Genomic DNA, 12,427 nt, shown 5'->3' with positions numbered 1-12,427 from the left:
ACAGATTCCCTTTAAAGCAATAGTTTAGTCAGGAGGTCAAACATGATAAGAAAATATGGATCTGTCAAAGGAACCATCTTACATAAGAGCTTGTCTGCTCATCCTTATAAGTGCAGACCTGTGTTCTGTGACTGCAGTATAGCTACAGCACCTGCAGAGACTCTGAGGTAGTCTGAGACACACCTCCTGCCTCATTATTGGTTCTGTCTTCTCTGATTGGCTGCTGTGTATACAAACAAAGTCAATCACGGGCTCATCAGTGCATGAAAAGGTGATATCTATTACAGCAAGGGCACAATTGTTGGTTGTAAAGTAAAGATCACCAAACCTCCTGTGGAAAAGGTGCATGTAGGGTAACTTCAGGACATTTACTCAGGAGTATGAGCCTTAGATAGTGGGAGCCTGGAGGGATAATTTGGCGATTTATGCTGTGGGCACCAGTAACCTGTCTCCCCAGCCATATTTGCTATTGATGACCTCTGAGACCACTACATTTTTCTTACCTTTCTATTGGCATATCATTTTATTTACAAAATAAACTAAAACATTATAAAGGAAAATAAGATTATCACGGTAAGTTCTACGGATTGCTGCTCAATCTTATGTAACACAAATCAGCTACACTTTATATCTTTTCTATGATATTACAATGTTCCATATTTTTGTATGATTAAATATGTACATTTTATGCTGCTAAGGCTTTACAATATGCTCTTAGCCTACATGAGCTATTCAGTTTTAGAATTTTAAAGGGACAGAATCGCTAATTATTGCGAGCGGTAACTTGGGGCTCATTGAGGCATCAGTTTTTCTTGTACTAGTGGTATCTGTTTTTTATGGATGTCACTCGTACCGATTGTAGTCTGCAGGGTAGTACTCTTGTCCTCAGACCTTGGTCCACAGAAAAGTACACAGACTTGTCCGACATTGATCCCAGCATTGGATTAAACTCGTCAATGCAAATCTACGTGTCCGTGAAATAATGGTACAGCACTTGGATGTCATCCGTGTGATCTCGGTTTACCGTTTATGGGAAACCTCCATGAGTGTTTATTTTTCATCTGAGAAAAACTGATGAAACTGACCGAACTCTGATAACACTGATCAAAAACACTGGTGAAGCGCGTACAGTGAGTAAGTGAAAAATCACTGCCGTGTGCCTGAGCCCTTAGGGGTATCCTGGTGTGAGGTGTGGAATCGGATACAATATCACAGTGAATATTGATTTTATCTTTCCCGATTGATTCAAGCAGGAACGTAGAAAATGACATTTTAGTATCGGATTCTGATAAATTTGATAACACTCCCAGGTAATTCTATTGAAGTTTTTACTTTGTTTGAGGGAACTTTATCTATAATGCCTTGGCTGTGAAGAAACCCCCCAGACGTGGAGTAATTCCTGGCGCTTGGCGCCTTTACCTTCGTATTCCCATTCCACATTTAGGAATCGGTATATGCTTTTATTCCGCTAAATGCCAGGGCATTGTTTTTCATATCAGTACAACATTTCGTAAGTGTCTGGCTGTGGTACAGGTGTAGTAATTCACAGAAGTCACTTGGGATGCCAGGAAAGCTCTTCATTATCTGCACATGCAGCTCTGTGCATCCTGTAACCATATGGGATCTCTTGGCAGGAGCCGGCTGAGCGGACTGCATTCAATCATCCTTCATACATTGCTTTACATATTTTCCACTTTTCTTTTAAACACCTCCTTTAATAATTTCCCAACTACTATTGCGAGAATCATTTGCTAACATTACTCTTGTGACTCTTTCAGGCTGCGTACAATTTCTCACCTCGCTGGATGCCAGAAGCACATTCCCATTTACACAAATGAAGACTGGAAACCTAGAGGTTGTCCACTACTTTTCCATTGATGCCCTACCTGTAGGATAGGGCATCAATGTTTGATTGGCTGGGGTCCCGCACCCAGCACCCCCGTTATCTGTGCCGGCAGCCACCGGTCGGAAGTGCTTACTTGTGGTGCTTGGCCATCTAGCTGTAGTGGCCGCCGCGGGGTACTGCACATCCGCCTCCTATTCAATTCAATGGGAGGTGGATGTGCAGTATCCTGCGGTGGCCAATATAGCTAGACAGCCAGCTTCGCAAGTAAGCACTTCCGGCCGCCGGCACCAATAGCAGCTGATAGGTCGGGGTCCCGCACTTGGCACCCTCGTCAATCAAACATTGATGCCCTATCCTACGGGCATCAATGGAAAAATAGTGCACAACTTCTTTTAAGTTATTGTAAAACAATAGTTGGTGACATCTAGAGAGAAGTTAATTTCATGACTGTTTTGAAAATAAAGCTGAAAAATGAAGGTTTTCATGCACAATCTACTATCTTTGTGTGAATGTAATTCTATATCTGCCCCCAATGTTAGAAAAAAAAACCCAAAACAATAGGTTATGACATTTTTGTTCTTGGTTCCCTGCTGATGGAACATGACCTTGTTGCTTTGGGGAAGCTGATTTTGGGTAGAGATCCCCCTTCTTTCTCCTCTTAGTGCTTATTTTGGAGCACAAAGGAGAGAATGAGCAAGTAAACTCAAGCTGCATTATGTCTGAAGAAGGGATGGTACCGTGACTTAGGAAAAGCAATAGTGCTTCTTGTTTCCTGTGTACACTCCGGCTTATATTGGCGCTATAGACCTGTGTGTTTTTATATCAGAGTGTTGCACTACTTTTAAAGACCCCCATACACAGCTGTTGGTGGACAGCCATCTCCCCCAACTTCCCAATATATTTCTCCCAATTCCGCTGATGCATGATTTCAGACGTTTAGACTAATGTGTAAGGGGCCTTTGAGGGGTTTTCCCACGAATGAAAGTTAATTTTAAAAATTGTCTGTGTCTGACCGTGTACGGAACATGGTCTGATCAGACATTACAGCAGGGGATTGTAGAGGATTCATTTTGTGAGGTAAAAAATTGTTTAAAAACAGGCAGTGAAATATTTTACCTCACAAAATGACAATTTTTAAAATTAACTTTTGTTCTTGGGAAAACTCCTTTAACACCTATGGAGCATGCCTGCTATGATAACAGCTGAACTCCTACTGATACCTTGATTCGTTCTCACTGATTACTCTCCAGTCTACCCTAAATGCAGCAGCCAGCCTCCTATTTCTATCCATCCACTCCACTGATGCCTCCACCCTGTGCCACTCACTGCTTTGGTTGCCCATTCACTTTAGAATTCAATTGAAGTTTATCCCCCTCCAAGTACAAAGTCCTGTACGATGCTGGACCGCTCTGTATCCCCTGGATTACCTTCTCCATAATCTGGACTTCCCACTCTTGACTTCAAGACTTTTCTCCTGCTGCACCAATTTTCTGGAATGTCCTAACCAAAGTAATCCAACAGCTAATAAATGCTTCCCAATATACGTGCAGTATGTACCAGACAGGGGCTGTATGATTTCAGCCAGGTATGTTTGACTCTGAAACCTGTTGCATTTCACAGAAGAACACACTTTAAAGGGAATCTGTCAGCAGGTTTTTACTACCTCATCTGAGAGCAGCCTGATATAGGCAAAGAGAAACTGACTCCAACCATGTATCACTTAGATTACTGGGTGCAGCTGTTCTTACACAGTCAGAGTTCTTAGATTTAGCAGAGCTGAGAAAGCTAGCCCCCCCCACGCCACAGCTAACCCCGCCCACACCAGGCTCTGTATGTACATTGTCTAGAGACAGTGAGCTGCTTATCACAGGAGAGTGCAGAGTTGGACTAGTAAGCACAGACCTTGATAATCACCAGGTGATAAAACCTTCAGTCTAAGTAAACAGCACTCAGCTGGACATGTGACACATCGTTGAAATCTGTTTGTTAACCCGTACCTCATGCTGTGCTCAGATTACATAGCAAAAACCTGCTGACAGATTTCCTTCAAAACCGCCAAGGTCCGAGCAGCACGGAAGGCTAGTCTGAAAGGCCAGTCCTTGGCAGATTCTCCTAGCCCGCTCCCCTGCAATGACAGGATTTCTCACTATGTGCGTGTGTAGAGAAAGACAAGTCACTCCAGGAAAGCGGGTGCTGAGAAGCCTCTGGTGACCAGTCTGTCCGACTAGTCACCCGTGCGGCTCAGCGCCTGGTGGCTTGAAATGCTGCAGTGTTTTAGAGTGGAACATACCTGGCTGAGATCATACAGCCAGTGCCTGATACATGATGCCCGTGGATCGGGAAGCATGTATCAGCTGTCTGGTTCCCTTTAATTCCTGTAATCAACAGTTTTTGGCTGTGTGCCCACGATGCGTTTTTTAAGCGTTTCCGCAGCGGCAGAAATGCTTAAAAAAACGCTTGGTCGAAGGTCTGCCATGTTCCCCAATGATAATCCGCATGTGCTGTGCACATGCTGCGGAAATTTCCACTGCGGATTATCATTGCGGAAAAAAACGCAGCACTACCAATTATTTTGCGGAAGTGCTGCGTTTTCGCCGCCATTGACTTGCATTAGACCGCATGGATTACGCATCACTGTATATGTAGATGCGCATTCCATGCGTTCCAATGTGCGGATGGTACCCGGGTGTGGAGGACAGGAGACTCTCCTCTGGACCTGGGTACCATTGAAAACTGTAAAAAAAAGAATAAAATAAAAAAAAATATATACTTACCTTCTGGCGGCCCGCGGTGCTCTCCTCCTTGCTTGGCAGCAGTTCGCGATGGAATGAAGGACCTGCGCTGACGTCAGAGTCATGTGACGGGTGACGCGACGCTGATGTCGGCAGGTCCTTTACTCTACCGCTGCCGGCAGCCGGGACGGAGGAAATCAAGACTGCGGGTGCCATCGGAGGGTAAGTATACATTTATTTTTTATTTTTTACCATTCTTTCGCTCACACTATATAAATCCATGCCGTTTGCATGGATTTATATAGTGTGACCAAGTTGACAAGCACTTTCCAAGTGATGCTAAAATCGCTTGGAAAGCGCTTGTCAACCCGCATGCGGAAATGCCAGTGAAGAACGCTTCACTTCCACTTGTCCCTGGCAGGAAAACACATGTACAATCCGCATGTGTTTTTTTTGCCAGGGAGATGCAGAAACACTCAGGAAAAAATCCGGAGCATTTCTGCATCGTGGGCACATAGGCCTGCATAGAAAAATGTATTTTAAAGCGTGCCTAAGGCTATCACAATACATATATTCACTCATGTCCTGTTATCACCATTACCCCCATATTTCCCCCAAACTCCTTGCACCCTACTGCCCTTCATATGTATTCGTACCCAGATACTGAGCGGTGACCGGCTCTTGCAGCTTTGTGTACTTTCCTACTTAGTGTAAAAGATGGCCTTTGTTCACTGCTGCTTACTGAGAAATTACCATTATCTCTACATTTGTACAGTGGGTATATGATCAACTGCTTCAAAGGAAAACCAGAAATGAAGCTATTAGATTAGTATGGGTGGAGACGGGGCATCACTCCTGTTATATCCCACTACACCGCGGCACCGCACTCACAAGTTTTCTGTCATCTTTCTGTTTTTCGCACATAGTCCACACATAATCACATGGTGATTAATTTTAGAAACCAGACAGATTTTGTTTTCCTTGCTTTTTCCTGCAGCAATGCGATCTGCTCCATGTAGATTACAATACAATGATATTCTTCTATAATAAACAGCAAAACAAGCCAAAATCAGGGTTGCCTGCGTGTCAGAAAAACAACGTTGTTCCCGTGATTGACAATTTGGCTTGTGTTCACAAACAGATGCGTTCTGTGGAGCTGGTCTATAAATCTGTCATTAAGTAACCAGCAGTATTTTGGAAACTGTTCAGCCCATTGTACAACCTGATGGTTAATTGCAGGTCTGGTACTGGGAGATGATGTCATCCTGCGTGCGCTGGGCGACCTTGTACCGGCTGCTTCATGCTCCAGTGTGCAGAAGTGTCCCTGCGGCCATGTGAGCACAGGAGATCAGGCACTGGCTTTGAGGACCACGTTCTGTCTCCTCTCAGGGCTATTAATAATAATAATAATAATAATAATAATAATTATAATTATAATATTATTAGTTATAATTAGTTAATAGATTCTATTGTAGATGTAAATGTAATTTTATTTTTTCTATTCTGTACTATACTTTCCCATTTCCTGGCACACCATGACACATTTGGGAGGCAAAATAAAATTATCTTGAGGTCAAAACGCACTAAAGTCTTCAAAGGTTTACTTTGTTTTAATCTGGGCAATCATCATTATGAATGTTTGAAACAAAGAAAAGTCATAATTTCCCAGTGTAAGCAGGACTTTAATAGTAAAGAGGTCAGCCACTACTTGGTCCAATTGGTCATGTGCCATAAACAAGAAGGCTCTAAAGCCCTCATTGCTCGTCCTAAGTCTTCATTTTAAGCCCCCCTACTGCCCCTTGATCCTTAATAAGAAGTGTAAAGACAAGATAATGGCAGTCCGCTAATGTGTTCAGCGCCTGCTCAAAAAGGGTCATCAAAGTCATCTAGATCTTCATTTGCTGGGAAGTGGATGGAGCTGGAGCTCACATGATAGGTGGATTCTGACAGTTCTGACTGCTGGGACCCCCATTGGTCAGATGGACAGGGTTCCTGAATCCCCCATGTGTAGAGTGCAGATCCTGCGTGCCTGCTGCTCCTTTTCCATTCATTCTCTAATTTACTGTCTTTAATGACTCCTTCAATGCTGGTGCTTTTATTTGTAGGTTTGTTTTTTTTTGTTTTTTAAAGCACAACTACAGCATTTTTTCTATTTCAGCACTGGAAGGGTGCTGCTAATCTAAGTTCCCTGACCCTAGTATTACACTTACCAGTTGCCATCTTCATCTGTTCCCAGCACCACTCAGGTCCCGCACCACCATTTTGTTACTGACCGGAAGTCACTGTATATGTAGATGCGCATTCCATGCTTTCCAATGTGCGGATGGTACCCGGGTGTGGAGGACAGGAGACTCTCCTCCGGACCTGGGTACCATTGAAAACTGTAAAAAAAAGAATAAAATAAAAAATAAATATATACTTACCTTCTGGCGGCCCGCGGTGCTCTCCTCCTTGCTTTTATAGCACAATTTGGAGTAAAGTAAGAATAAGTCTCTGACATTTCTCCCACCACCTTATTTTCTCTCACGATGGGAACCTTACAGTGACACGGAGCCCTCTCGAAGGTGGGGTACGGAGACGTCGCTAGGTAGGAGACCCTCGGGAATCTGCCTTTAGACCTTGTGTGCAGCTCTCGCCTATGAAGAATGCTTCGCTTTGACAGCTATTAACCAGGGAATTTCAATGGCAGGACTAGCAAGCTTTGGGCTTGTTGAAACCACATGTCAAGTGTTGGCTTGCTTACTGTCGAGCATATTAAAAAAGGAGCCTTGCCATTTATTCTCCTATGTCTGATAACGGTCACAAGCTCTCAGTGTAAGTCTATGAGAGCCTCGTTCTCAAAAGACTAACATTGAGTTGTGACTGTCGGATCACCCTGCAAACACTGGAGCAATCTGACAGGTAACACAGAGTGATCGGAATGGCGCCAATAAAAGATAAAGACGGCGGCTGGTAACTATGAGACTAGGTGCCGGGAACTTCGATTAGTTGCACCACTCCAGCACTACAATAAAAAAGAAACACTGGATTGGTGCTTTAAATCTAATGTTCAGTGTGAGGTAGCCTTTTTAATCAAATGGTTGCCCTAGATCTTTATCTACTGAAAATGGCTGCTGCAACGGAGATATTTGTAGGAGCAGCTATTGGAGGATGGTGTACAGGAAACCGGGTTTTATTTTTTAAAAATATAAAAGCATCAGAAAAGCTTGGATTTTAGTGCAAACAGTGTGATTCAGGAGTGGTTGTCGGTCTCGATGGCAGCTCTCTGAATATGTCACTACCTGGAAATTAATTTTATAGCACAATTTGGAGTAAAGTAAGAATAAGTCTCTGACATTTCTCCCACCACCTTATTTTCTCTCACGATGGGAACCTTACAGTGACACGGAGCCCTCTCGAAGGTGGGGTACGGAGACGTCGCTAGGTAGGAGACCCTCGGGAATCTGCCTTTAGACCTTGTGTGCAGCTCTCGCCTATGAAGGATGCTTCGCTTTGACAGCTATTAACCAGGGAATTTCAATGGCAGGACTAGCAAGCTTTGGGCTTGTTGAAACCACATGTCAAGTGTTGGCTTGCTTACTGTCGAGCATATTAAAAAAGGAGCCTTGCCATTTATTCTCCTATGTCTGATAATCTGTTGCTTCACTTCCCATGTGTCAGCTAGGACTCTGAAATGTGCGCGGCTCCATCATTAGTGGCTAATATTCTGTAGTTGGTAATTTAGAGATTTAATCTGGGTGGATTATAGGTTTTGTTTCTGGAATCTAAAGAGCTGTCACTCATCTAAACAAGAGCAGGCAGGTTGTGTGGAATCTGGTACCTTCTGCGCTCCCACCACTAGGAGGCATTGTTGCTCTTCCGCTGGGCGGCTGCGCCACTGACACCCGAAATTTATTGTCTTGAAAGCAGCATTCAGAATCAATTGTGAAGCCGGTAGCTGTGGGAAATGCGAAGTGTTTACATTTCTAATCTGTGCCTAACAATGGTCTTCTGTTGCACTTCTAGCAAATGAATTCCTATTCATCAAACCAGGGCAGAGCACAACAGCAAGCGATTTAACCAGTTTAGCTCTAGAGAGATCATCCGAGCATCACCGCTTAATTCTCTACAGGACTCTCCAGCAAGAAAGAACCACAAACTTATTCTGTTTTCCTTGCTCTGAACTCTCATGCTGTCAGTTAAAGGGTTTCCGCGTAGCTCTCCTCCAGTGCTGCCGCCTTTCTTTAGATTCCGAGTCCTTTCTCTTCCCTTGCTCCGATTATCGCGTTTCGTTCCCTGTAGGCGCCGCGGCATTCTCTCTTTTGAGACAGACTGTAAACAAGAGTCATCTTGACAAAGCTACTTTGCATAGGTGAAGGGGTTAATTTGGCTCTTTCAGGAGTCTTCCTGAGAACAATATCGGTGTTGTGCATAAATCACTTCTACATCACTTTTTCCGGGCCCTTTGTAAGGATTACAGGACACCTATCAATAATGGAGCGGGCAGCTGAATTTGTCTACCTTCTGAAGAGAAAAGATAAACTCTGTTTGAAATTCACATTTACGATCTTTTTCCATTCAACCAAGAGCCACAAAAGAGGAAAATCATTTGTTGAGGACACTTTCATGTCAGCCCATAACTGTGAAAGTCACCTTTAATAAAATCTATGTGAAAATGCACGACAGCTACTTTGAATGTCGGCATGATAATCCCCTTTTTTTTTTTTTTTTTTCATCTCTGAAAACCCATTTTTTTTTAAATTAAATGTTTTGTTTTGCTAGCAGGGGTGATGCTAGAATACCCTGTACAATGTGCCGTGCCTTTTACTGAAATAGGTTCTTTACTTTACTATAAATCCTTGAATGAATGGTTAACCCTGGAATATGCCGTCGGCCTGTGATGACTGGATCCAAACACCAACACTTCGATATCCTAACAATATCATAGTAATAAAACACGGAGCACCGCAGCGCTTCACAGATTACTCCTTTAAGGATTGTCTCTTCATCGTACAACTTTGTCATTTACTTGTCATTAAAAATCCTCTCCATTCTCACAAACAGAGGAAATGTTTCATTTTGTTGTTTTTTGCTTGTTTCCTAGGTTACCTGCCATCCTAAGTAAAAGGAATGCTGTGCTTTCAAGCTTTTTCCAATAGAGCTTGTACGCGCTGCACTGAACCTGGCCAAAACACAAAATCTCGCCAGCTTCACTGCCAGAGCGCTCTTCTGATACTGCGGAGTCAAAGCAGCTCCTTGAGAGCGTAGTGTTTGGGCCAGCAACGCCGCGAAAAGTCTGATGGTTCGAGCTGTCAGTCAGATGTGCCTTGCCCCCCATCAAACACAAAGTCTGGAGAAGGGGAACTCCTGAAAATTAAGGATCATATATCCCCATACATCTGATCAGATATTGCAGCTGTCTGACGTGGCCCTTTTCTTCTTTTGAAGAATATCAGCCGTTGGACACTTAACCTAACCTGCATTGAGTGATCATTAACATCTGCCTTTAAATTCAGGGTTTTTTTGTGCCTCAGCAGCAGTATAATGGATTACAGTTTAGGGATTGACCTGCCAGTTTATTTTGAAAACAATAAAAAAAAAACAAAGTCTAACAATTTGAGAAGAGCTACATTGTGATGGATGGACAAATACATCAGAACATCTCCAAAACAGCACTCCTTGGGGGCTGTGGGGTGTTTTGTATTTTGTGCTTGTTTGCACCTACTAATAGTTATCCTAGAAAGGACAAACAGTGAATTGAAATGACAGAGTCATGGGGACCCAAAGCGCATTGATGCGTATGGGAATAGAAGGAGAGCCCATCTGGTCCACAGAAGAGCTAAAGCAGCAGAAAATGCTGAAAAGTTCATGCTAACAATGATAAAAAGTTGTCAGAACACACATGGGCATATGGGCAGAGCGGTGGGGTCTTGGGTTCAAATCCCACCAAGGACAACATCTGCAAGGAGTTAGTATGTTCTCCCCGTGTTTGCGTGGGTTTCCTCCGGGTTCTCCAGTTTCCTCCCACACTCCAAAGACATACAGATGAGGAATCTAAATGGGGACATTGCCGATAATGTCTGTAAAGTGCTGTGGAATTAATGGTGCTATATAAGTAAGTAAAATAAATAAATATTTGGGCTTCGTAACCATAGACCACTCAGTGCCCATGCTGACCACTGTTCACAAATTCTTTGTTTTTGTTTTTTTGCAGCAAAAACGCTATGTGTGAACATATCCTAATTCTTCCACGTTTATGCAAAACATCTGGTAGGAAGGCTTTGGCTTATAATTGTTAGTGCTTTCCTTACAGTGTTCCTGTTACTACTATCACACGTAAGTGGATATACCAGATTATTTTCTGCCAACTGAAACTTCCCCTTCCGATCGAATGATCGCACTATAAAAGAGCTAGGCAGGTAAGTGGTCCCCGGACCCTGATCCACATTGCATTTCTGCTCTCAAGGAAAGGACAGATTTGTGATTTTGAACTCCTGGGCAGTATTTCCCATATGTGGGGGGCACATGAAGCGGGCACATGTATCTGCTATATTGCTTGGTTGTGATTTTTTTCCGTCCCTTTACGGAACATAAAATCACCTTGGCAACAGAAATAAATCTCACTTATACTATAGGAAGTTGGTCTGGGTTCAGGTTACAGATGGCTCTTCATTTAGAGAAAACAAATTATGACTTTGAGTCAAATGAAATCGTGCTAATGTCAATTTTCAAGGGACAGAATATTCTCTGTTAACTGCTTTATCACTGAAGGTAGGGTGTTCTACTGCCAAGTGAAAGCGAAACAGATTTCTCCAGGCCATTTTTTTACTTCTTGTATCTTGAGCCTTTTACCATCTTTTTGCTGTGACTGGTGATTGATACATATTTAATAGACTTCTTATTTTTTTTTTATATTTAATAGTAATATTTAGGTTAAACCTTTATAACTGATACTGGTTTTCTAGTATGAGAGAGAATCAGCACACTCCCCAATTACATAGCCACAATATGGGTGCTGGCAGCAGAGTATCCCCATCCAGAGACACGCCAAACCACAACGAGAAGAAGACCTCAGCACTTCAGGTAGTAGTGTGAGCAAGAATCGGCATACTTCTCAATTACATATCCACAATATGGGTGCAAGCAGCAGTGTATCCCCATCCAGAGACACGCCAAACCACAACGAGAAGAAGACCTCAGCACTTCAGGTAGTAGTGTGAGCAAGAATCGGCATACTTCTCAATTACATATCCACAATATGGGTGCTGGCAGCAGAGTATCCCCATCCAGAGACACGCCAAACCACAAAGAGAAGAAGACCTAAGCACTTCAGGTAGTAGTGTGAGCAAGAATCGGCATACTTCCCAATTACATATCCACAATATGGGTGCAGGCAGCAGAGTATCCCAATCCAGAGACACGCCAAACCACAACGAGAAGAAGACCTCAGCACTTCAGGTAGTAGTGTGAGCAAGAATCGGCATACTTCCCAATTACATATCCACAATATGGGTGCAGGCAGCAGTGTATCCCCATCCAGAGACACGCCAAACCACAAAGAGAAGACAACCTCAGCACTTCAGGTAGTAGTGTGAGCAAGAATCGGCATACTTCCCAATTACATATCCACAATATGGGTGCAGGCAGCAGAGTATCCCAATCCAGAGACACGCCAAACCACAACGAGAAGAAGACCTCAGCACTTCAGGTAGTAGTGTGAGCAAGAATCGGCATACTTCCCAATTACCTATCCACAATATGGGTGCAGGCAGCAGTGTATCCCCATCCAGAGACACGCCAAACCACAAAGAGAAGACGACCTCAGCACTTCAGGTAGTAGTGTGAGCAAGAATCGGCATACTTCCCAATT

The 12,427-nt window shown here is 43.3% G+C and overlaps 1 protein-coding gene across 9 annotated transcripts in view; it reads left to right on the top strand.

The window, feature by feature from the left end:
- Window positions 1-12,427, top strand: part of COMMD10 (COMM domain containing 10) — a 470,400-nt gene that overhangs the window by 77,714 nt on the left and 380,259 nt on the right. Inside the window, exon 7 of one of the 9 annotated variants that reach the window (XM_073677002.1) lies at window positions 8,584-8,692. The exons of the other annotated variants lie outside the window; for them this stretch is intronic. Within the exon in view, the coding sequence (XP_073533103.1) occupies window positions 8,584-8,637 (54 nt within the window). The 3' untranslated portion in view covers window positions 8,638-8,692. Of the gene's footprint in view, window positions 1-8,583; window positions 8,693-12,427 lie in introns of those variants that run through there. 9 annotated transcript variants of the gene reach the window in all.

Source organism: Phyllobates terribilis, unplaced genomic scaffold (genome assembly GCF_046119375.1).
Source record: "Phyllobates terribilis strain yellow unplaced genomic scaffold, ASM4611937v1 Scaffold_1__5_contigs__length_1240528914, whole genome shotgun sequence".
Taxonomy (NCBI): domain Eukaryota; kingdom Metazoa; phylum Chordata; class Amphibia; order Anura; family Dendrobatidae; genus Phyllobates; species Phyllobates terribilis.
Note: the sequence above shows the minus strand (reverse complement) of the source record. Positions and strands in the feature narration are given on the sequence as shown.